This window comes from Stigmatopora nigra, chromosome 18 (assembly GCF_051989575.1).
Source record: "Stigmatopora nigra isolate UIUO_SnigA chromosome 18, RoL_Snig_1.1, whole genome shotgun sequence".
Lineage (NCBI taxonomy): Eukaryota > Metazoa > Chordata > Actinopteri > Syngnathiformes > Syngnathidae > Stigmatopora > Stigmatopora nigra.
The window spans coordinates 7465893-7492654 of NC_135525.1; the positions used below are offsets into that span (position 1 = coordinate 7465893).

The 26762-nt window shown below is 39.6% G+C and overlaps 1 protein-coding gene across 3 annotated transcripts in view; it reads left to right on the plus strand.

Moving 5' to 3' along the window:
• Nucleotides 1-813: 813 nt before the first annotated feature.
• ankfn1a (ankyrin repeat and fibronectin type III domain containing 1a) overlaps nt 814-26762 on the plus strand; it is a 33551-nt gene continuing 7602 nt past the window's right edge. The window contains exons 1-16 of one of the 3 annotated variants that reach the window (XM_077738757.1): nt 814-1413; nt 2473-2600; nt 2702-2872; nt 3788-3984; nt 5447-5700; nt 11750-11787; nt 16647-16775; nt 18375-18570; nt 20695-20905; nt 22388-22582; nt 22738-22851; nt 23137-23234; nt 23314-23404; nt 24556-24663; nt 26298-26397; nt 26618-26750. In XM_077738757.1, coding sequence (XP_077594883.1) covers nt 2485-2600; nt 2702-2872; nt 3788-3984; nt 5447-5700; nt 11750-11787; nt 16647-16775; nt 18375-18570; nt 20695-20905; nt 22388-22582; nt 22738-22851; nt 23137-23234; nt 23314-23404; nt 24556-24663; nt 26298-26397; nt 26618-26750 — 2151 coding nt within the window. In that variant the 5' untranslated portion in view covers nt 814-1413; nt 2473-2484. Of the gene's footprint in view, nt 1414-2472; nt 2601-2701; nt 2873-3787; nt 3985-5446; nt 5701-11749; nt 11788-15784; nt 15993-16646; nt 16776-18374; nt 18571-20694; nt 20906-22387; nt 22583-22737; nt 22852-23136; nt 23235-23313; nt 23405-24555; nt 24664-26297; nt 26398-26617; nt 26751-26762 lie in introns of those variants that run through there. The other 2 variants (XM_077738758.1, XM_077738759.1) reach the window with 2 other exon arrangements.

Sequence of the window (26762 nt, forward strand, 5' to 3'; positions counted from 1 at the left end):
GGCACATTTGCCATGTATACATAACTGATTCGTATGTATTACTATAAGAAAGCATGACAGTGATTAAAAGACTACAAACTCATAGATGCTGATAAAAGTATCATGCAAAAAAATGACTTTTAAACATCTAAACTCAGTTTATGAGTATATAACAAACACTACGCTACCATTAAGAGAGTACTTTTTAAAAAGCAAACGATTTAATCTTTCATATTCCTTTTTAACTAGAAAACAATCTGAAATTATGTTTTGATTGATACAGCTCAGAAATATATAGATGTTTTGTACAGTCTTTTTGCTTCCAGCAGATGGAGCATTTTATTAAAGCTTTTTCATCATAAGAAGCATAAACAATAATGTAACCCAAGATTGAGAATAATCAAAACAATAACAAAAGAGAAAAACTCATGTCCCCAAGAGACAGTTATGCTTACAACAAGCCATAAATGTTTTCTTCTCACTAAATGCAGTATTGAAGATGATTGTGACATTGTTTAATGTAATGTAATCAGAATTATTGTAAAATCTTGGTGCGATGGTGCATCTTGGCCAGAGGAAGAACACATTTGCTTATTTTTTACCTGATTGATAGGACTACATTAAATATTCTGTCGCTGTCACCCTGCAAGTTTACTAGTGATACATTCATTTATAGATGCTAGATCTAAAAAAAATACTTATTGCACAGCAACTGGACGTTATTTCTTAGTACTTTCTCATACCAGGATGTAATTTTACTACTTTTGCTTATGCAAATTGTGGGCATGTATATGTTTATGAATGGGTGGGCGTGCTTCCTGTTATTAATCCCACCGAGCATTTCCCTTGTTTAAATTTCAGCATCAAAGCAACTCGCAGGAGACTCTTGCCTCACTTATTCCCTCTATTCCTCCACATTTCTTATTTTATTCACGTTACCCTCCTGATATTTCATTTTCTTTTCCACTCATGTCCTAGTACCACTTTTCCTACTCTGTCAAGTGTCCTTAAGAGCGTCCTTGTTTCCTTTAAATCTCCATTTTCTCCCTCTTTTCTAGCCTTGGTTTGACATTGCTTTAAATACTTCATGTTTGAAGTCTTTACGTGACGAAAGCACATTTTAAGCGATTTTACTGGCCAATTTTTATTCGACAATTGTTGTTTTTCGTAGTGCTTGCAAGCCTGACAAGGACGCCTACAAGCAGTTTGGATCACGGCCGAGGGCCCCCAGATGTTGTTGGCCGGCATGGGCGTTCGTGCGGCGGAGATACCGCAATGAAATGTGAGCCTGCTCCGTAATTTTGGGGATATTTTACTCCGGGCAGGACAAAAGACACGTTAGCAGCCCGCGGCTCAGCAAGAGCAGATGTTGGATCTCCAGGAAAACCAGGGGAAGCGACGCCGGGGACGCCGAGGAAAGAACACTACAAGACGGTAAGATTTAAAAATGGGACGCGGGGGCGATCCGGTAGGTGTTAATTTAGTCGGTGTTTAAGCCAAAAACGTTCCCTGAAACGTCAAACAACACATAGTGAGACAGCGAGTTAATGAAAACATGAAATTTGACATGTTTGAAGGGGATCGCGTGGTTTAAAGTTTGTTTCGGCCACTCGGCTGGCGTGCATCAGTCAAATTCGGTTAAACGGGAGGACGTCATTTTACGTCGGGATCACGTCGTTACGTAACACGCTCGAAGTGTTCTGAATCCCACCTGACGAGCGCATCGTAGCATCGTTGCGAAAGTTCAAATGTAATGTAAACACTAATAGTACAACGACAAACTTGTTTAATAAGTTTATCACCGGGAACCAGCTGCTGTTCGTCATTCAAAATAGCCAAAACAGTCTGATGATGCGATTGTTCTATCTTTATCTAATCTGTGCTATACGTGTAATGATTTATTTAACTAGAGGTCAAAAATGTCAAGTAACTGTTAAAATCGCAGTCTTGGTCTTTCAGAACAAATACTAGTTGATTGACTTTGGTACATCTTGTATAGATGTTCACAAAAAGTAGAGGCAAGATGGTTTAATTTATTTTGGAAATCAAGTATGCATTGCCAAATTTCGAAATTACATGCACAAAAACCCATATATTGTTCAAATAAGTACACTGCAGCACGAAGCCAATTAAATCAATTAATTTCCCCCTCTCAAATCCTCAAAATAGATTGAATTGATCTTTATTTATGTTGATTTGTGTCTCAAACCCCTCAATTAACACCAAACTACTGTTACACTATTTTTGGCTTCCAATACCGATATCCAGTCGCGTGCTATCAAATGGTTTGAAAAATATAATATAATTACTATCATGAAAATTTGATCTCGAAAAGAACATATTGCACAGATTCAATATCTTATTTCTCAGAACTCCCCGATATTAATGATTTCATCTCAGCACCGTATCAGTGCAACACCACAGCTAACACGATTGCGCAAATTCAACCAATGAGCTCTCATCTAACCACTTGCTCTCTACTCATCTTCACAGATATGGCTCAAGATGTCCATGGATTCTGAATATCCCTGTTGCCTAATATCCTCGCGAGACTCCCGGACCTCCTGCGTTTTCCCAGCGGCGGATGAGAAAGATGACATCCAATCGGTGGGAGAGGAGAGGTAGGCAGTGTGGATGAGGGCAGTTCGCTCGCACTGCCTAAATTATGAATGTCAGTACTTAAGTCACCACTGCTTTTTGCCAAACGATGACTCCCTCGTAGTGTTTTGGAGATGTTGACCTGCTCCAAGTTCGCAGACCTGGAAACGTGGCTGTGCATGCCCTCAGCGCTCCTCCTGCCCAGACTCTTGGACCCCACCCGTAGTTCTTCGTCCTTATCCCTTGCTTCTAACCACCGTCACTCCACCTGCAGCGATGCCGGCAGAGATGAGAGGTGATGTGCATAAAAATATTATCTTTTGTTTGCAAATGACTTTAAAAATCATAGTTAAATAACAGGCAAAAAAATAACTGTGCCATGCCCACTTTTCTTAATGGTTTCTTTTCAAAACAGCACAAAGAACTGATTGGCCGTACTTGATAAGCGCCATATCGCAACATCAACGTTCTAGTTTCCGTTGTGCGCTGGTAAGGCAACACCAGGCTGGCCACCTGGATAAAAAAAATTTCCTTTAGCTCATGCACTTCTTATGAGAAGTTGCATGTATTTTTTTTATATACTAATTTTGCTAAATATACTTCTTATGCGGTATGTTGACTTGGACCGAATTGCTGGACTTTGTCCTAAGGAGGAATAAAATAGGACGTTGTGAGCGACACTCGTGGCGAAGTCGCAGTTATGTCGTCTCAGAGGCCAGGTAGGAAAAAGTGTTGTTTAGAGCCCACTTTATGTTGAGTGATTGTTTCTTCTGTGTAGCAGATTCAATTTTTTGGTATCACATTATTGTTAGTTTCTATAATCATTTGGGAATGGAGAGGCAAAGTCACCCAGCCAGCCACTTGATATAACAGTGGACTTTCCCTCCTTTGGGAAGTCTTTTGGACTGGGTCCGTGGGAATTCATTTTGAAACGCATTTTAAGGTCAGAAGGTTCCCTAATCATCCAAAGCCTGGATGCAGCCTGCTTTGGAAACACATAAAGGAACTGCCCCAAATGTTTCCCACAAAATTGAAAGCTTACTATTGTCCAAAATGTCTCGCTGAGCTGAAGAGTAAAGATTCAGGGACAACTACGGCCATTTTTTTTTTCATTTTACACCATGATTCTCTGATTTTTATTGAATACTACCTGTCCTCTTAAATGGAATATTTTTCTCAGAAGGTCAGCAAACAACTTTTCACTGTCCAGCAGGACGCCTGAGAGGAGTGCCGCCTTCCTGGCCCCCGCTTTGGGCAAGGAGTCGCCCTTCCTGGCAACCCCCCTGCTACCAATTCTATCATCCACACCCCACGCCGCTGCCGCCGCCCTCGTCTCCCCCGGTGCGGTCAGCATCAGGAAGAGACGCCGCCTGGCCGCCAGTCCCGGAGGACTTCACCTGTCTACAGGTAAGACGTGAGCCCATTCAACAATGCCCTTCATCTACATACATTCTAAATTTCAATTCTAAAATGATATCATTTTGTGAGAAGAAGTATCGTTCTAATTTTGGGGCTATGTCTCATTTGGATTTAAGATCTTGGATCTAATAGTGAGGCCTCTTGAGTTTGTATTCCTCATTTCGTCATGTGCTTAAGGGTCAATGGAAAGAAAGCGGATATGTAGAGAAGATAAGAATGTTTAGTCTAAACAAACACCCGCACACACATTTTGTTTATCAAGTCAAGAGACTTCCTGTGTTGATCATACCGTTAGTTTGCGCCACCCGTCGGAGGAACGTTAATGAGTTTCCTGTCGTGCATCTTGGGCAAAACTTCTGTCCAGAGTTTTACATTTTTGGGGTTTTTTTTTGGCTTATTTTTGTGGATAAGTGGTTACATGATTTAGGTCAGCGGGCATCAAATTATGGCCTGTTTTAATTTGGCCAGCACAGTAGTAATTTTATCAAAAGTCGTGTAATATTTGTCCCGTTGAGTATAAACAAAATTAGAATTGTTATAGTACAAGTATTAAAAGTTTGTTGTTTTTTTGGATCGCCATCTCGGATAGGTCAACCACTGGTTTGGGAACTAAATCACCAAAAGTATCTTTGGGGCATTATTTTTTTTTAATCCAGTAATGTCATTTTAGTGTTTGCATGAAGAAATTAAGCAGATATTTGACCCATCAGTTTAATGGCAACTATAGGTGATGATCTGGCCCAATAAAGTATGAATAATATGAAAAATTGTGACTTGTCAACTGAAAATGTGAGACTGTTAATTTCTCAGCTAATTTAAATTGCTCACTTGTCCACCAGAAGGAGACAAATCTGCAGCACAGTAGATGTGACCATTGAGAGAGACATAAAATCCAAATTATACTATCTATTATGGTAAGGTTAAGGTTTTTATTTTGTGGACTTTGTATCGTAGTTCATAAAAAATATTCTAAACTCAGCCTTGTGAGAGATTTTTTTAATTAGGACTGCCTTATGTTAGTAAACTCAACTCACTTCAGAAAAATAGTTTAAATCAAACTTGTTTCTCAAGACACCCCTGAATTAGACCATGGATAGTTCCCAACAGAGCCACATTTAAACGAGATAATGAAGCTATTAGGCAATATCCATATCCCTCTGCTGTCTCATGTACTTTTAATGCAACTTCAGCTATCAGACATTCGATCGCACACTCATTGGCTCAATAAGTGGTAACTTGAACCTACTTGGGGAGTCTAAAGTGACAGATATCCTACGTTAAAACTCTTAATCAGATACTACTTTAATCTAGTCCCTTTTTTGTCTGTAAAACAACATTATACATATTCTATAAGTCTAACTATATATGTATATGTAGTTGAGATGAGGTATATTGAAGTAAAGCATGAATTCAGATGACTAACAGCCATCTCTGGTTTCCTTTCAAATAGGTTCACTGCACCAGCACTTTTGGTCACCTGACCCGGATGAGGAGCAGGAGGACGGCCCGGTGGGCCAACTGACACGGAGCCAGCACCTGACCAAGGGGAGTGGGTCTTCCAGATCATGGACCGGTGAACGGGCCACCCTAAGGAAGACTCTTTCGGTGGATGACCGCTTGCTGCAGCAGTCCAGTGCTGAGCAACGCCACCTGAAGCTTCTCACCAGATTGGAAAGAGGACGCAAGAAGCTGCGCAACATCCATGTGAGTTTTTATTGGCTATCTAGCAACTTATTTGCATTTTAGAGGTAAATACACTACTAACCCATGTGCTATTGTTTATAAATGGATTAGATATATATTGTTGTCCATGACCGACAGTACTTTATTTATGAAATGACAGTATGTCATTCTTTGGTGGACATTTTAGAACTTTTTTCACTTCACAACCAATCAACAGTCATCATCACTGTCCCTTTAAACGCATAATACTACATTAAATACTAAATATTATCTTGCAAACAGGGTTTCCCTCAAAACTTGCAAAAACTGGTATAGAAACCCACTGTCAGTCCACCATATTCCAAAATACAAATAAAGTTTTTACAAACAAACAAAAATCCAATTCAAATAAATTATATAAATAGTTTTCAGTCAACCTCTTATAAATATACTTCAGATGTCACTAAACGTGTTCTTGCACCACCATGTTTGGGGTGCTCATTTTAAGCACGACATGTGTCATCCATTTTTAATGGCGTGACTGTACAATCGAACAAGGAGGAATGTGGCATGTTCAAAAATTGGTTGTGCTGACCCTCTCTACTTACATGTGCACTGTTCCTTTATTCGTATTGTATTGCCTTGAGTCAGAGACACAGTGCATCATCACTAATTACAGGCTTTTAGCTCATTCACAACTTTAACACTCCCTGAGAAATGGTGAGATCTTTTGCTCACTTTATGTGAGCACTTCTTTCTGGTGTTTGGATGCTGATGCTCGATACGCAAATGAACGCCACTTATTTTGCCATTAGGGCGCTAAATACGTGTGACTCCTGTCTCCAGAGTTTCACAATGAAATGTCTCATTTTAATGTTGCTGATTAATAGGAATTTATTGGAATGATATCAATTGTTAACTGAAGTACAGAAACGTGTGCAAAGAGTTAAGTTGGGATTATCCTGAAAAACTGCTGTCAGAATAACGAAGGCAAATTACAAAAAGGGGAGAAAAATACCTTTATTTAATAAAATTGGACATTTTGCGTTTGTTCAAAAGAAATACAAATTTCGCCATATATCATCCTTTCTTTGCCTACATTTTCTTATGAGGCATCGCCAAGTTGGACATTGAATATTTTTCACAATCTGCGAACAAAAAAAAAAACAACAAAAAAAGGTTTTCTTTCAGTTCAATGCAGATGTCATTTGTATACACAATGTGCACACCGGACTGCACTCCTCAAACCGCTACTAAAAGCTGCAATTATAGCAGATTTGAATGGCAGTAATTGTACCATCGTATGACCGAGAAGGAAAAAGTGACATTTGAAGAAAATGATGTGTAATTGCTTCAACGTCGTCATCAATTTGTGGCGTCTTAACGCTAAGAGGGGGATGAAGATCAAGAGGGGGAGGCAAAATATGCTTTTGGTCACGTGTAGGAGTTGCCAAGTAGGCCCAAAATAACATACAGAAGTAGAATCATGAGTAGGATGGCAATGATGATGTTTGTTGATGATTATGAGAGGCCTGTACTCATGTATGTAGTAGTGACGTTTTGTATAGGCGTGGACTCGAGCAAATTTAGATCCTCTCAACTTGTGCCCGTGTTGGAACATTATCCGTTCTTTTTGCCGTCTTCAAGTGGCCGCAAAGAACATGACAACCACAAATTAAATGCACTTCAATAAAGGAGACATTATTTCTACACTGGTGCCTACAGACAAATTGGATTTGTTCTGTGACCGTGCTGATATTTCAAAAACAAACAAATATTTTCTGTTACATTAAACATGATTTCACATAATGTATTGTATAAGCTAAAAAAAATTAACGACAAGAAGAAAGCGAGTGAGACTTTGACCACTCCCTGTGGGCAGTCTAAAAATATATATGTTACCTTGTAACCATTATATAAAGAAAAAATTACAAGGGTTTGGCTATATTTATTATTCCCATACCAGCAAGGTAAAAAGAAAATCCACTGCCTTTTTTTACTGCATTTTTTTTATATAACTTGCCTTATAGGCCCATAAAATACATTACATACTGATTACAGTGAAGGGTATCATTTTCCTTCTCAATCACTTCACCACTGAGGGATTTTGAGTGCATTTTTATTGGAACTATATACAAATCCCTATATGATGATTGGTGAAGAGGTAACAAGTGGATGATTTTCAACACGGCTCATGAGAAGTGTAGTTTAACACAGTTGACTACACAAATGCGTCTTTAGTCATGTGACCATGGCCTGTGTTGGCTGACTAAATAATTGATTTCTAGGCAACGCAGGCAGCGCAGCGACATAAAAATCCTGCAAGTAGTGTGGAAAATCCCTCAAAATGCTCACGACTCGGCTCCCCTTTGTGATATTTGTCATTTAAATTCTAGTTCTTCACTTTGCATAATGTTACCCATGCCACCTCATTAATATCATGATGGATCAGTCCAGTCCAACCAACTAGAGATCTACTTTTTATGTCATAAATGAGGCATACCTCAGCTAAAATCAGATGTCCAATTACAGAAGAGCAAATTTTCAAAGTTTTTTTAATTTATTGTACTCTTTTTGGATAGGTATTTGTTATATTCCACTAGGGGGCAAACTTGTTCTCTCCTTCATAGGCCCTCCAATAGGTCTTTAAGTATAACATTTTTGTTCAAATGTTTTTTTTTATAATTATTTTTTGAGTTGGATCTTTTTTCATGTGCAACAACCTCATCAAAACAGCTGCTGTTGCCTCTAACCTTCATTTTTTCCAACTTAAGAAAGGGGGAAAAAAAAGAAATGACTGATGATAAAAATGTACCTGTTGCCTCTGTAGTGTGCTTTGAAGCGCATCATTGTGCCTTGGCGGGGTTTTCTCTAGGAAAATCTGTGATTCAACCTGACAGAAACTCAGAAAATCAAATTGAAGGATGACGTAACAATAGCCATGTTTTTTTTTTAAGTGGTGACTGTGAAGAAGAATTCAGCAAAAATGACTTAGCAGACACCCAGGGCCACATCTGGATTCCTGGGAGTTTGAAAACCACTGGCGTACCTACATAGCCTTCAGCATAGGAGGGATTTTTCTAACGGAGTTGTTTACTCATATAATATTTCTCAAAACCCCCACCCCCCTTCTATTTTGTATACAAACAGTGCAGTATTCCTACGGGTGTAATCATTTCGGGGCTCAAGTCAAGCAAGTGTTTTTGAGCATCCATTACGCTGCAGTGCTGCTTCCATATATCCTCTTTTGGTCCAGCCTAGCGTGAAATATTAGCGCCATAAATTCTGCCTGCCATCTTATTAAGCTTAATCCCTTCAAAAAAGACGATTTGCACCCTCCCTCCTCTCAAAGGAGCGCCATCCCTGCCATAGGAGAACACCGCATCAACAGATGCGAAGGGCGGCAGTCAGACAGCAGAATAGAAAAGAAAAAATCCTCTGCAGTGCAGCACACAATTGGCAAACAATGATCTGCCGCATGTGTCCACAGATGCTTTCAATTCTTCAACCAGTGTTAATTTGCAGCAACATTTTATGATCACTTTAAATTTTTAATACACTCTAAATGTCCGTTTTGTTTAGTAATGCTCAACAAAGGCGGGCAGTTGGAAATCAGACTATTTCAAATTCAACGGCATGAAAATTATTGTTCTATTTATGCCGTTGAAGTGTAGTGATAAACGATTAATTGCTCAATTAAGATGTGTTTCTACTTGTTGCTATTCGTACAAAAGAATAATAGTTTTGTCTGCAGATAAACTCATTTCACATTGAATAAGTTTATTTAAGAAGTAAATTGAGTTGTTGTTATGCAATCATTATTTCACAATATTTTAGTAAGTGGCCCACGTTTTTGTAAGGAAAAACTATTTTGGAACACTTTATCCTGGACAAATACAACAAAGAGTTTTGATTTAAATTCATTTTAAATGCTAATTGGCATTTAATTCAAAATTAATTCAAAATTGTAGTTATGTAAACTTTACAAATTTAGTTGCCTTAATATTATCCACAATATAATTTTAGACTTGATCGAAAAAGTGACAAAATTAAGACGATCACAACATTGATACGGAATGTTCCAAAAGTCACAACTGTTACATGGAAGTTGCCAGGCTGCCAGCGAACATGTCATCCATCCCCCCCCACCTCCGAACTCCCCCCTTCCCCTCTTTTTGGGCAGCCTACCATGTCAAGCTATGAATGCCAGCATTGCTGTGCTAATTAACCCAAGAAGAGGCCAACAAGCTTGCTACAGTTTAGCCTCGGACAAAAATCAGAATAAAGTCTTGTTCAAATTAGCAAAGTATGTGAGTTGCTCAGTGAGGGTGCTATGACGCTATGTCAGGATTTTGGAGACAGCTATCAGATGTTTACATTTTTCAGTCTTCTTGATTCGACAATCAATGATTTTTTTGTATCAATGGGGATGAATTCCAAGCACACTTAATATTTTAGAGTCCAGTGGTTAGGGCACGTGTCAAAGTGGCGGCCCGGGGGCCAAATCTGGCCCGCCGCATCATTTTGTGTGGCCCGGGAAAGTAACTCATGAGTGGCGACTTTCTGTTTTAGGATCAAATTAAAATGAAGAGTACAGATGTATATTAAATTTACTGATTTCCCCCCTTTTATATCAAAAATTGTAACTTTTTAATCATTTTTCTCTGTTTTTAGGTAAAAAATCATTTTGTAAAATCTTAAAATATATTTTAAAAACTCTAAAATAAACATTGATTTAGATCTATAAAAATAGGAATATTTAGGGATTTTAATCCATTTATTTAAAAAAAAATCTAAATATTATATCTAAAATGGACCAGGGGTGTCAGACTCAACTCGATTTCATGTGGGTAACATGAAATCGAGTTGAGTCTGACACCCCTGGTTTAAGGTTTTAAATAGAAATTTGCCAAATGCTAAATGATACACTGCTTTCACACAGGCAGATAAACACTGGCCTGAAATGCAGCTCAATGAATGGATGAGCTTTTTGTGTAATGTCTCTATGTGTGCCAGCTCTCAACAAACAACTGCGGGTCGAGTGATAAACTCATCTGTGTAACGGCAGGCGGTCGCAGTCGTAACATCCCACTGGTGAGCTCACCATTCAGAAGCCTCACTGCTAAATTGACCTCAGTTAAGTGAACAGAAGAAAGAAGATGGAACAATTGGCTCTTCCTTTGTACTTGCACTACTTTTTTTTTTTTTTAATACCATAGAAGGGGAACCTGCTCGAAAACACATTCAAGGACGAAAAGTTCTTTATCCAAAATTACATAACTTCTGAATAAGATCCTAATAATCTCCTGGGAAAGTGCACCCTGAACTGAACACCCTTTTTCTTCATGTCAGTTTTGTGTGACTGCATAGAAATCTTATGAGTCAACAATTTGGCTTTAGTGTAGCTGAAGTAGTGACTTTTTCCAACCACCCCAGCGCATCAAATAGCAAATAATTGTCAAATAATAAAAGACAATGAGCTAAATACATACTATTTTTTTAAATTTGTGATCTAGACAGTTCTTCTATACATATTTCTTTTTGCTCACAATGCTAGGGAATATGAACACAAACACTAAGTGCCACTACTCGTATTGTTCCATTTAATTGCTTGCCTTGTGATTACCTGAGTGCTGCTGTGAAACACTTTAAGATGTTTAGTCCGTGCAAAGGCCGGCATGTGCGTAATGTTCTTGTCCTGATCTTTTGCACCATGTCGTCTGTGTATACATTTACCGCATAATGTCCTGACCTTGCCATCTGTGTATTTGTTAAGAATCTCTCTTTGGTTGTCAGAAAGCGAATGCAACGCCATCTCTGACCTACTTTTTATTGACTGCATGGTAAATAATCGTGGGCGTCATTGAAGTCTTGCCATGTGAATGAATGTAACATCAGTAGCTAAGCTCGGATCAGGGTTTTTTGGATGCGGATTCCAACGTTGATCATCTTTGATTAAGATTTGTCGATTGTAAAAGGTGTCAGTAGTCAAGTTTAAGTAGAGCAAATGTAAAATTAGATTACTTTTGTCCATAAATGACTTGTGAAATCAATCCACTGATATATTTTCTATTTTCTGTCTCCTCTGCAGAGTCTGGGAACTCCAAGTAGATACGACTCCAGAAAGAAGTAAGTCATGTAAATACTAAATTAGGGTCAGTTTTATTTGAGGTAGAGCCAATCCCCTTGACCTGACTTTGGCAAAACCCTAGATTAGATTGGTCGCTTTTCAATGTGAGGACATATTGTGGAGAGACCTTCCCAAAAAAACATCTAAAATATATTGTTATATTTAAACAATTGAACATTCAACCATTAAACAATGAAAATATGACCTAATCAGCACAATGATTTAAAAAAAAAAAACTAATATCTTTAAGGGTAGAACCGCAAAATGAATCTATTACAATAATGACCAAGGGTGCCTAATAGAGTGTAGAATGGTGTGAAGGCAAATTTGGTGACACGGTAAATAAAAAAGAGTCGCGCTCGGGTCTCAATGATGTTGCCGCCCTCGCACCATTATGTCACAAGGATGCTCGTTCTCACAACAGCGTCGCTTTTCGTTTTGAAACGCTGCTTGACAATTGCACTCATCCGCAGCCGCGCTCCATGATCTACCCAACAAACACAGGGGGGCCCAAGGTAGCCATTAAGTCTAATATGGCCTCTGGCTACTTGTTGCCATGGCAATGGAACGCGAGCTACAGTACCGGCGTGTATATCTTTTCACCCAACGCGACAAACTGCAGCTTTGTACCTTTTTTTTTCTTCATGTCAACACTTATGCGGCTTTGCGCTGCTTTTTTTTGAGTCAGTGGCCGTCGTTTATTGGCGATAGACGTCCAACTGGGAGGGGAAGCACGTCTACAGGTTGCTTTTGAGGGGTCACTGGTAGTCGTTATCAGAATAGGGTGAGCGACTCTGCCTTCTCTCAATGGTTCCATGTGCCAGTCGGATGGCGGCGGTGACATTTGGTCGGTGTCGGAGCCGTGCGACACCCAGGGAGGCGCTAATGTCGCGTTCTTTGATTGATGTGAGTCATTTCCTCGCTGTTGCACGCTCCCAAAAGTGCTGCTTGAAAAAGCTGCCCCCACAAGCACACACATTGTGCTCTCCATTAAAGTTAGCTCTGGTTGCGCTTTACTGGAGAATCGTGACTTGTTGGCTTATGACACGTAATGAGTAACAGGGTGCTTATTAATCTGGAGTGTGTATGTGCCTTGATTAATTGCAATACAATCTGCACGGCTTTATTATTGACTTATGCATACCGTTTAAGTAGTTCATTAATTTCATAGGATTTTAAACAAGCATACATAAAGAAGTCTATTTGGTTTAAACACGCTTGAAGAATTCTTTTAAAAATATAGGTAAGAAAATTATAAATCAGAATGAGGATTATTTAAGTTAGTTACAATAATACACTTTTTAGACTTATATAGTTTTTCCTATTATGGAATTTTAAAAAGTAAAGTAACTTTGAATCTTTTTAAGTATCAGTAAATCTTTTTTTTTTTTAGAGCTATTTATATCTTTTTCTCATCACCCCAGTTCATCAAGTACCCTGTTAGAATTTGACAAAAAGTACTTGGAGGACATGACTCATGAAGCCCGCGAGTGGCTTTGTTCTGCTTGAGGCGACAGAGCCCGTATCGTGTGTTTGCGTGGAACATCCTGTGCTCAGGAGCGCTGCATTTCAACGATCGCCTCGTTTGTCACATGACCACTAGGAAAGTCAAAGTGAAATGTTGCAAGGTAGATAGGAAATAAGTCAAAATAAGAAGCTAAGCTTTTAGCCATGTTAAAGGGGAAAATTGACCTCCAGTTATTAACTGTCACTTTTTCGATATTTGTTTTTATGTATCCTAAAAAAGACATTTTTTTGTCCAATCCTCGCAATGTATATTTGAATAAAAAACACTGCAGGATCCCATCTATACAAAAGAAAAACTTATTCTTTATCCTCTGCGAAGAAAAACTAACACATGCACACCAGGAGTTGCCGCTTTCAAAAAACAATTTCAACCCAAAGAACAATGAATAACACATTTTTGTTTTCATTATTATTTTTATTAACATAGGACAAAGCAGCTTTTGTAGGGTTTTTTGTAATTCATTTTATTTAAGTATTCATATTGAAATGCTTTCAACCCTAGCTTAAAATTCGTCCACCATCATCTCCCTCCCATCCTTTTTTACCTGTTGCTCTCAATGGGAGTCATGGAAACTGCATAGCCAATAAGCTTGAGCCGTCGCCTGCTCTTCAAGTCCTTAGCAGAGGAGGCGGGAAGCTGCCTTTTTCATTGTTTGCATTGTTTGCTTCTTCCGGGAATTTCAAGACGCCACAAAGAATGCATTTGGCGTATCCTGTGTCGCGCTCTCGTTTAAGAACTCAAGACACATTTTTCTTTACCTCAAAGTACACATTCAACAGCGTTGCACTTATTATTAGGTTGCATTGGAATTCAGTTGCAAAGTTGTTCAATGGACAAAGTTAGCCTTTTGCCATTTTTCCCCAGTTTTTTTTCTCCACAGTTTAAACAAAATAACAAATTGTGACAACGGAATTGTTTAATAACTGTACATTTGACCATAGTATATCAAAAACTTTATTTTGTATTATTTAAGAAAAGAGGGATGCTGTTGTTTAAAAAAAATGAATTCCACAAAATGTGGGTTCACTAAAGTACTATTATTTATCAACAGGAATGCTGATTATGTATGCATTTGTGAATGTGTGCGTTTATGCGAGATGAGAATACAAAATAGCCAAGGGCTTTAAATCTTGTCGTGTGGTTTTAATTACAGTAGATGAATAAGAGGATTAAAAAGCGTGGGCATCCACTTGAATGAATCCGTTGATTGCACTTGGAAGACAAACAAAATGTTTATTGCCAATAAAAGCAAAGGGGATGTACCGTACTTTTGCATTTTTAATTTTAATGCTGGCTAGTTGCTTGGGAAGTGAGATAAGATTGTCTTCTCTTGCCTTCCACCTGTAGAGCGTCAATAGGAGGGGACTGGTGGATGTGTCAGTAATGCACTGTCATGATTGTGGGAAGTGTGTTTATCTCTGGTTTTTGGCCTTAGGTAGATGGATTAGGGAGATGGAACTCTTGCTTTAATCAACAGGTTGTTTTTATTGAGGTTAACTAGCAGTGGTGACTCAAACGGGGAAAGATTCTGTTAAAAAGGAGAGCGGTACTTGCAAAATATGCCAATTTATTTTCAAATATAACAGAAGTCTTTTGCTGATTCGATAGCTGACAGCGACTTCAATGAAAAGAAGTGCAATTAATGGTGGTGTCTGTGACAATAGAACAATAGTGGTCAATAGATAACAATGATTTTGTTTCTAATTTCTTTTGGCTGAGTTATTATTATTATTTTTTTTACTGATTTCCATGCATTTTTTTAAATACTGTTTTCTGTGCAGATTAGTTTTCAAGCCATTGGCATTTTTTAAATGCTTAACTTATAGATTCTTATATTCCACCCAATATTGGTTTTAAAAAAATGAGAATCGTCAACATTATCTTTTGAGATATTTTCATATATCGGAGCATTTTGGCAGCAGTTGCACTACTGAAATTGTTGTTCTCATATCTGCAGTTAAAAACATCACACCTCAAGTGAATTGGAAGCAAAAAAAAGTGAGTGATTAAATCATCAGCAGCTATTGCTGCTGCTAAACATCCAATCTTTTTTTTTTATAACGTGGGAGTCCAGTTCAAATGGATTGAAAGTACAAATTGCCGTCAATGATACTGAAACAAATCAATCACTGGCAGCCCTCCCAGCTTCTACGTTAATTTTCTATAGATTATTGGGCCTCATTGACCTCAAATCATGCCCGCCAGATGTTTTTCACTCTTCTGGCATGCTTCATTTTCCTCTTCATCATCTGCTCTTGCACTACCTCTTCATCCTCACTCTATTCTTTAACTCAGCTGCTTTTGCCCCTCCTCCATCCAGGTTTCCACACACACACACACACACACACACACACACACACACACACACACACACACGCACACGCACTTTGCTTGCATGTGTGTCAGATATGAAAGCCACTTATCAAGCCCAGCTTCTCCTCAAACATCTCTATCGCATCACTCTGTTCTTCCCCTCCCTCATTGGTATACTCTCCTTCCTCACTCTCGCTCGGTCGCAGTGGATGCGTCGCCATGCGATTTCCCGGCCCGGTGAACAGGTGTCGGGGAGTCGCGCGCACGCATCGGGCGCCGAGGGTGACGTCTCTGCGGCGTGCCGAGATGCTCCAGCAGTCCGCCCGGGAGTTGTTTTAGATCATCTTCGCTTGTCTTTCGCTTGTGAGTATCGGCGTGGCTATTTCGGCACTTCTGAAAAGGTTTTTTTGAAGAAACGTTGGACTAAATCTGACATCAGAGACAGAAGTTACTAAATTTAGGAATTTGTCACTAATTTTAGGCAAGAAGGAGCAAACATTTGATATACAGGATGTCTTAAAATAAGCTCGAAAAACAAATGACTTTTATCAGTGTAGGTAAATATCAAATGTTGGTTATATTTCAAGGTAAACTTGATAAAACTCACGATTTTTCAAGGAGGAAAGTGATTAAAATAGTTAAATGTCCTTTTGGGAAAACTGAAAATCTGAACTAGCAACAGATTGCCCTGGGATTGACAGGCGACCAGTCTGGTGCAGTGCAAGGTGTTGCACTATCCTCCCTTAACTTAATGGACCACTTTGAATGCCCTTCTATCACTTGAGATTGACTAGCGACCAGTCCAAGGTATAGTCTACCTTTCCGCTTAATTCTGATTGGAAAGGCTCCAGCTCAACTGCATCATGACAAAACGAATCGAAAACAAATTGGGCTGGTGTTCTCACTCTCTCTCTTTCTCCCATCGAGTACCCAGTAAGATAATGATAGTGTTTTTCCTCTGGCGTATAGACTTTATTCTCCTCATCCTTTCCTCTCTCGCTCTGCTTTTGTCTCCAGGTCAGACAGTAAGCTCTCCCGTTTGGCTCAGAGGTGGAACCAACGCGCAGCAGCCGGAGATGCTCTGATTAAGGACCTTAAGCCCCTGTTTTACACAGGAATCCCTCATTCCTCGCTAAGCCTGGACAGGTGAGGATGCGCATATGCAAGATAGTGTGTGAAAATCGTGTTATTTTGAGGATCGGGATCTGTTTTTTATTTTTGGGGGTATTGGTTTACATTTACTGCTATTGAGCTGCCATTGACTGTGAGAGACATTCAATCCATTTTGACTTCAAAATTGAAATATGATCATTTTCTATGGCAGTTAATGAATTAAGATAACAAGTAACAAAATGATCCATCAGCATAGTGCAAAGATTTTAAGTTAAACAGCATGTTTTGTTATATTTATTTATTGATATTGAAACTATTCAAACAGACAAAACATAAATGTCCAATAGATCACAACTAAAATAGTTCAATTTATGGCATTGGGTGACAAAGGGATTTGTGATTTTTTAAAAATGTTTTGCTTAGTTATAGAACTTTTTTTGTCTACTTAATGCATTTAATGGGTTTCCGGCAAATTAGGTCCAATAAGGAGGCGCTCTGAAGCCACCTTAACATCTGAAAGTTTTTCTAAGCCTCTTGAAGAAATGTAAACGATGAACTGTGAGGATTCAGAATGATCACTTAGAGCTCTAGCCCAGCCACTGATTGTGTCTCATTTGTACATCCCTTTACAAAGTCCAACATTGCATTAAAATCAGTCTGTCTGAGCACAGCCGCCAGCTGAAGCGCATCAATGTGAGTGTTTAGTACTTCTGTTGCTAGTTAAACACGAGCCGCCGGCAGCTGTTGCCAAGGTTACAAGCAGCAGCGCTTCAACTCCACGCGAAAAACCGGCATCCGGATTCTCTGCAGACTTTGTTTGATGAGTGAAGGCGCTCGACCGACCTCAACATCTTCCCCTCAAGACATTGTAGGGCTTTGTGCGTGGGAAAACACGAGAAGGACATTTAAGCATGCTGAACAATGGCCAAAAGAGGAGAATCTGCAAAGGGATTGCTGTTTGTTCCTCTTCTGACCATTAAATAGCATTTTTTAGAGCTAGGAAGGGTTTATCTTGAGCATGGATGCTTGCTTGGCAAAGTCTCAAGAAATAAATTCACTAATAAACTAACTCCGATGTAGGTTTTATTAACATGTTCAGTTTTGTCTAAGGCTTCTAATATGGGCATCAATGTAAGGATTGGTCACAAGACTCCATTCACATTTGTTTCTATTGAAACAATTTGAATCAGTCTGACGCTGTGCAGAAGAATATTTAATCATCTTACCCATTTTGCCAATTGAAACGCGAGGCTCAACGCTGGCGTCGAGTCGTTACCACGACCGGCACGGTATTTGAGCCAATCAGTTTCAGTTTATAGTGACGGGGAAATTCCTGCTGGGGCCAAAGCGGAACAATCAGCTAGAGAGCGCTAATTTTCATTTGCCGCTCACTAACGACAAGACCTTAACGGTGTTTTGCCCGCTGCGCTCTCGTCAAGAGCTTTTGTGTCGGAAGCTGTCGGGCTGAAGGAACAAATGTCTTGAGGAGGAAATTAGGCCTGGGGTCCTCACACCGAGCGCCAGGCGAAGAATGAAAGCATGTTGTGATTGACAAGGGGTCATGTGGGCTGAAGGAATAGACCGAAAAAGTCATTTCCTGTAGGTGTAATGTAGTCTCTCCACTATTTTTAGACGCTACCCGGCCGTTATGACCAAGCAGATGCAGAATTTGCAGTTGTCTCAAGCCAAGAAGGTCCCGGGAGGACCGGCCTCGCCCAATGCCGCCAAGCGCCTTTATCGGAACCTGTCCGAGAAACTGCGAGGAAGCACGTCGTCATTTGAGGATGCCTATTTCTTCGGGAAGACCGATCGCCTTCGCAAAGCATCGGTGAGTTGTTATTTTTTTGGCCTTCCATTGATGGGGACAGGTGTCCAATTTGGCAATGTATTGAAAAAAGGGGCAGTTGGGACCAAATGGATGTTATTATCTGCTTTTTCATTTATTCATTCATTTGTTGAACCGCTTTTCCTCACATGGGTCACGGGGGTGCTGGAGCCTATGGGCATCAGGCAGGGGGACACCCTCAATTGGTCGTTAGCCAATCGCAGGGCACAAGAAATGGACAATCACCTTTTTGTGGTGTGTTTTAATTTGTATATTTTGTGTTGTGTTTTGCTGTGATTTATTGCTCTTAAACAACTCACATTTAAAAGTATTACAAAAGTGGTGCAAAAGTGTGGTTTATAAATTTAAACGTTAATTTTTTTCATTTTGTTGGATATTGTTAGTTTTAAATTGATTATTTTATAGTATTCAAATAGTTTAAAAAATGGCTTTGTCAAAATAACACCTGCAACTCATTGGCTCCCTGCCATTGACTGCATGGACACCCAATTAAATAATTTAAACATTTATTTTATTTTGTTGGGCTTGAAAGTGTTTTAGTTTACCTGCTATTGAAGAATTTGTTTAAAAAAATACTACATTCAGATCTTAACTTATTAACTTCCATTGATGGCAGTAGACGTTCAATCCATTTAAAGTGGGAGAGCTGGCAGCAGTTGAGTGTCTACTAGTGATGAAGAAATGATAACATCTTTTAAGGTGTTGGTGGCAGAAGGATGATTGGACACGTCATTGTCAGTGGTGCAAAAAGAGTCGCATTTCCAGACCGTGTCTTTGCGCAATGAGTTGAAAACATAGTAACATTAGCTGTTTTTACTTAGCATAAGGAATGTTATGTCTGTGAGTATTATTCCATTATCCTAGAATGATTGATATGAAACAAAAGCTTTTTGAGAATCCACAGTCAGCCGAGTCAGCGGGTCTGGCAGTGCAATGGCAATTTGCACACATAATGTATCATATTAGATGACAACTGCTCTCATGATATCAGAGCTTTTAGATTTCTGCATTTTATGCACAGAAGGATTTATGTAGATTTAAATGTGGAGGCGACAAATTCTGCCAGAATGCTCCATTTTTGTCACCGTGGGATCAATAAAGATCCGGTTTGTCGCCTGGCTAATTCGATGTCTCTTCTGCCTGAACTCTGTGTTCCCTCATTGGTTGTATCTTTGATTTAATCTCCTATCACATGCCTCCAGCTGTTTTTCATTGTCGGGCTTATGTCAGGAAGTCTTGACTCCATTCAACGACAATATTTCACACATGTTGTGGTGTTTTTTTTTTTTTTTTGCTGGTATTCATAGTATGTTCTTTAGTTCAGTCATTTGCAGGGGAAAATATTACACAATTCCTAAACTTATTGTAAGGGTGGGCAAATATGCTCAAATTTTGATTATTTGAAATCACAATTATTTTAAAAATATAGAAATATAATTTTTAGTGTTTTTTGTTATTTACAAAAATCCATGAAACTGTTCATGTAACAAATGTGTAAACATTTAAAACCCAAAAAATACATCAATATATTTTTAAATTTCTGTAATAGTGATGGTGTTGGAATTAATTAACATTTTTCATATTTGAGCTATAATTTAGTTATAATGAAGTAATCTTTTTGTATGAATGATTATATTAAATGGATTTCATAATTAATAATTCATTCAATTTTTTATGATCATGAAAGAACAAATTCTGTACTGAATTAAACACTGTTTCACTTATTAAATGAGGTGGAAAAGGATGAAAACATTTTTTCATTGTTCTCTACTTAACTAGCAATTTTAGTTGCAAAATAGCCAAATGAATCTAAAAACTAATTCTAAAAAGCCCAAAAACATTGATTTTTTTCCCCTCCCCCTTCATCTTCATTTTTCTCTCTGCCATCATCATCACGTCTGTGGTGTGGCCTTGTGAAACATTTGGTCAGCCTCTCAGACATCTTCTGCGCCAGCTAGATGACACATCCACACCACCAATATATGTCCCCTTTCAATTAGAATTAGGATTTGAACAAGTCCTCTCGCTTTCGACCACTTTTCCACCACCAGAGCAAGAGAACTGTATTCAGGAACCTTTGGTCATAACAGTTTTCTATGTGTCCAGACCATGCAGGGCAGCGACTGCCTATTTGAGGCAGTGGAACAGCAGGACCTGGACACAGTGCAGATCTTGCTTTGCCAACTGTCAGCCGAGGAGCTGGACTTGAACACGGCCAACAGCCAAGGCCTGACGCCGCTCGACATTGCCGTCATGACCAACAACACGCCCATCGCTAAGTTGCTGCTCAAAGCCGGTGGGAGGGAAGGACCACACTGTGAGTAGCGTCGTACTCGCATCACCACAGCAAAATAGTGGTAGTAAATTATATTCCTTGTCGGCCACCATAAATGAACACCATAGATGTTCGGTTGAAATTGTAGTGTAAATCATTAATATGTAAAGAGATAAAAATAACTTTTGTAGAAGCCACAGGTGGCAATGTTGGCATTTGTTTTCATTTATATTAGTTTTCTGGGCCACTTGTTCTCAAGGCTGTCACTTGTATGCCACATGGGAAATTGAAACACTGGTAATTTTTAGATTTTCAAGGAAGAAACATGACAGTAACAAAGATGAATGAATCTTCATTATCCATTCACAGTCGGAAAGTTTTATTTACCCTGAAAAATTATAAATAAGCCACTCACTACATGAGCCAATGTTGTTGTTTTTTACTTTTTTTAAATTAATAGACTTTTACAATATTCTTTTTGAATAGTTTGATTGATATCATTTATGTAAACAGTTGTATATGAGGTTTTCTTGTGTGACATAATTCCATTTGCCACCAATTTGATACATCTGCAATTTAGCAATTACTTTTTGTGTGTCGCCAATTCCCAGCAAATTTTCACCTTATTGACATACGAGTCAATGGAGTTATGATTTTGGTCACAGAAATAGTAAGTCAAGGTGCCACTGTTCTGTGTTTGTTGGAGAGAAGGCGGGTGGGAGGGTTGACAGTGGCCACTTTTTGTAGGTTGGGCCTCCTGCGTGACTCTTACCCAAAAAGCCTTAACCAGGTTTGTCATTTAATGGTTGAAATTTTCCAACGACGCGTGTAACGGCGGGGCCGTCGGGGCTAAATGATTTATTGTGCCGCCGGCCACTCTCCAAACAAGCCGGCGGCACTCTGCTTCGGGCAGGAGGTGCAATCTCGTTCTTGGAAACAAACACACAGTCAACATTGACGCTGTTTTCCCTCCTGGGGCCGGCTGCTCTGTTTATGTCATTCCTCAAGTGCCAAGTAATTCAGTCAGCTGACGCACACGCACACAACCTGTGCATGCGCACGGTAGAGTGGGAGACGTACATTTGAACTGGGAAAGGTCCGCCAACCAGGATGGTGCGTTCTCGCCATTTTGACTGGGAGACAACAACAAAAAAATGGCTAGCGAATGGGGGGTGGCACAAATTATTACGGGATTTTGGTCGTCGATTAATCACCAGGTTATTTGTGGTAGATTGACTAATCATGTTTTTTTCCTGTTCAATTTAACCTTTTTTGCTATAAATGTACACTGGGATGAAGGAAAGTTTGAAATATGAAAACTATAGAATTATGTACTGTAACTGTCATTGTCATTTGATTACCGTAATTCATAAATTAAAATTCTACCTTCATTTAAGACTCCAGATAGCAGAGAATGTATATTCTTTTGAATAAATAGTACAAATCAATATGTTAAATATTTCCCTTTTTTGTATAGTAATTGTCATATAAATCTGTGAATAATTGACTGTTTGTCCCATGCAGTCGGAATGGTGGAGAAACGCGAGGCTCACCTGGAGACACTGGTAGCGGAGGCGGAGCAGCGTGCCGCGGATCTATGCGCGCGGGCGCAGAAAGACGGCCTGTCGCTGGAGGCCTGCCATAAGGACAAGCAGCTTCGGGCCTGGGAGTGGAGGTGCAAGCTATACAAGCGCATGAAAAGCGGATTCCAGCAAGCACGTGAGATAATACCACCGTTTGACGACTTTTTCCACATAAAACTTAACCACAAAATCAGGACATTGTAATGTATTAAGACTAGCCCTAAACAGGTTAACATGAGTGCAACATGATCAATTATAGTCATGAAATCTGTATATTATTTTGTTGTCCAGGTACCCCAGAGGCACCCTCGTTGGTCCGTCTGAGCGTGAGCAGTAGCACCACGTTAACCGTCACCTTTCAAGAACCGCACAATCTCAACTCGACCGTCGTAACCAAGTACAAAGGTACAGAAAAACACTTAAAGAATATTGTGGCAGGCCCTGACTATTTACTCCCCTAGGGTCAAATACAGAAGTTTGTAATCTTGCAATGACAATGCAGAGGTTTTTTTTTTTAAACGTCTGGACAGTTGGTAGCTTTGAGCCATAATTGGTCAATTAGCCTGGAATACAGCAATCACAAGGCTAATGACCACCTCATCATTTCAGGGGGGGGGGGGGGACTATTGATTTAAGGATCACAAGACAAATGAATCATTTGCTGGTGTTTGTGTGTGTGTGTATCTGCAGTGGAGTGGAGCTGCTTGAAAGATTGCTCAATACTCGCCGGAGAGATGCTTCTGGAGAACCTGCAGAGCCTCAAATGCACCATCAGCAACCTCACCACTGTAAAAAAAAAATCCTAAAACTCTTCACTAAATAATCATTATAAACTTTGCACCTTATCTTTTGGTGTTTTTTCCTCAGGGTCGTCTGTACTACGTACGCATTTCGGCCTACAATATGAAGGGTTGGGGTCCACCCGCGTGCTCCTTGCCGCCGTCCGCTGCTCCTTCCAGTAGGTTCATCCTCCCATTTTGCCCACTTTATGCACCAGAAATAAGAACACATACATTTACATGCTCGCTTTTGTGTGTGTGTGTGCGTCGACGTTGTGTGTGTGTGTGTGTGAGTCAGCAGTTTTGTATGTTTCTGAATATTGTATGTATGTATGTTTTTGTCTGCTTTTGCCAGAAGTGCAAAGGGACCTACTGTGTAGGCGTATGTTTTTGCACTCACTCCACTAATGTCCAAGTGGAACAGATGTAAAGAGGACTGTGAGCCAGTGCCAACACACCCACCTCAGGGATATTCACTAAACAAATTGCTACATAAACATACACACACACACTGCGCACACAATCATCCCACTCCACTAAACTGCGTTAATTAAATGATTTTCTTTATTAAGTCGTCGATTTTTTTCCACTTAAAATACAATTTTCTTTGTGTGTTGCCTCATCACTTTGGCATGATAGTGTGTAGTTCACATTGTATGTCTGGTATATTCTCAATAAAATAAAGTGACATAAAGAATCATTTAAAAATGCGAAATTAACAAATAATATAATGAAGAAGGTTTTTGAATGGTAGCCCAATTGTGTTTTAGTCTGAGAATATTTTTTTATTTTGTTTTATGGCCTATTTAGCCTAAACTAATTATATTTTTGGTGGTTTTTTTTAAGTTAGTTAGCTACTTAAATCCTGCCAATATTTCTGACAGCCCTTTAATAAATGAAATTCTAAACCCCTAATTAGTATATAATACAATGGCTTAAGTTATTGGCTGCTGTTAATGCTGATAGACTGTTTTTACATTAACCACACACACATATCAACTCTGCCTTACCACCCACTCAAAATAAATTGGACATCAATTGCTATCACTGGCACATTCAATGGCATCTACCCTAACTCAAATGAATCTAACATGTCTCTCATCACATCTTATTGTAAAAACAGAATTACGTATTTCGCTTTTACTGGACCACATTCCCCTTTCGCATTTTCTTTGATGACCAAGACGTGTCATAAAATCGGCAAATATTTGCTGCCTTTGCCAGAACCTTGATTTACGGACCGTACGAATGTGAAGTCGTCTCCCGTCTGTCTCTACGCCGTATGCCCGAACGCCTTTTGATGTTTTTCCTTCTTTCCTTTTCCCTTTAGATTGGCGAGAATGTAACGGCCGCGAGCCCAGGAGGCGCAGCCACGTCGAGGTTATGGAGCGCTTGCTCCAGCAAGTCAGAGCGACGCATTCGCATTACTGTTGCGGAGGTGAGTACGACCCACCGAGCGAGTTTTTCCCTTTTTTTTTTTTTCAATTACGAGCTGTCATTCTGGAGCGCCTTAGTGTGTATAATATACATATTCTCTACATATAGAGTCATCTGTCATAAACAGCCGCTCGCACTCACATGAAACATTTTCACCAGCCGAGTTGGAGCGGCGCCCGAGGCTCCGGCAGCTTTTCCAACAGGCCATTGAAAAGCACACACACACACACACACACATGCAGACACACGCGAACATAGGCTGCTATGTGAGCCAGAAAGGGAGCCTTTTAAAAGGTCTCTATGATTTCTGAGCTGCGGGAAGGCTAACTGGCTTTGACAAGTGGATAATATGACAAGAGTTCACCGGGGACCTACTGTGCAGTCACTCTGAATAAATAAAGAAATGAGTTTGCGTTGGAGTCAGACGCAAAAAAACACCATTGGGCTGGCTTGATTAACGAGACAGAGGCGCGAAGGCGTTTATTTCGTTGACAACTGCTTCACTTTGTTCTCTTCGGCGACACTTGTTGGGCCTCGGAGCAGGGGGTGTGTTTGCCTATTCGCCTGTTCGTATGTGTGTGTGGACTAGATGCTGTGTTTCATCTCAGTTGAAAGCCAGGGTGTGCAAATGTAAGCATTTTGCATTTGTGTATTTCCCTGGGCTAACTTGTAGTTTGCAGTAATAAATGACCCATAATCCAAAAACCTTAGAAGCTGATCACTTGTCAAGTCTAGGTGCTTCTGTGTATATATTTAAGATGAACATCAAGTTGATTGGCAGATACAAACCTGCAATTTCATGCCCTTTTCACATGGAACTCTGTGAGGGAAAAGCGCAAAGTACTCGCCATGTTCAATTACTTGTATTTTTCAACCTGTATTCCGTAAGAAAAATGCTTTTGAGATGCTGTGCGACCTTTCTAAAGTGAAAAGTTAACGTTGGCTCCATCACGAACTCCTGGACCTAAGAAAATATATCAAATATATTGAAAAACCTTTATTGTTGATGTAGGTATATTGAAATCAGGGTGCCATCCTAAGGTTGTCCTTATGAAATCCGGTAGAAAAGAATAGTTGACATAAACGTCCTTCGTGGATTAACCACAAATCCACTTGTAATTCACATGTATTCTTCATATAATAGATTTATACCACATATCTTTTTACATGTTCTTTGTCTGCAACTGTCAATTATGTTCACGGCAGCTTTCAAAGCAATTTGTTGTCGTTTCTAGGAAGACAAAAAAAAATGCAACATTTCCAAGCATTGTTTTTACTCACTCAATGATAAAGTCACCCACGTTGCATACCAACGTCAGCCATCTCTGCGCGCTTGGCTTGTGAGCATCAGACGTCTGACGTCCGTTTACAGGACGGGAATTTGACCACGCTTAATTACACTGGCTCAAAAGGCCTTCTGTGATTTCAGAGATTGGCATCACTGAGCGACCGCGGGCAGCAATGGCGATAGTGGAAAGGATAAAAAACACCAAAAAAAAGATATAGACAGCTCCACTCGATAAGCTCACGTCCAGTCAGATGTGCCATCATGGGAGAGTGACTCTGCTACGGCGACCTTGTAAAAACACATGCAATGTCTTCCAAACTGTAATGGAGCTTTTTCTTTTTTTGCAGATCCTTCCAAGTTGCAGAACACAAGCAGGAAGCAGTCTGTCTCCAGAAGCCTCAAACATCTTTTCAACTCCTCAAATAAGTTTGTGAAGACACTAAAAAGGTTTGTTTAGGTTCCTCAAGAGATGGGTTTTAACTCTTTACCTGCTATTGACACTCATAGATAGCCAAAGCTTCAATCCATGGTGGTTTCTATCCTAACATTGCAAAATTTGCATGTTTTCCTTCTTTGATTGTATGTTTTGGTATGAACAGTAAACTTTGCTACTCTACATTGTGAACTACATATAAAACTGAGATTTATTACCTTGCCCTTGCTTTAGGGGGATCTACTTGGCAGCTGTGTTCTACCACAAGGACAGTTTACTGGTGACGGCCGAGGACATGATCCCCATCGTGGAAGTGGACGACTCCTATAGCAGCTCCCTCATGCAGGACTTCCTGTGGTTCACTAAGGTTAGATTTTTG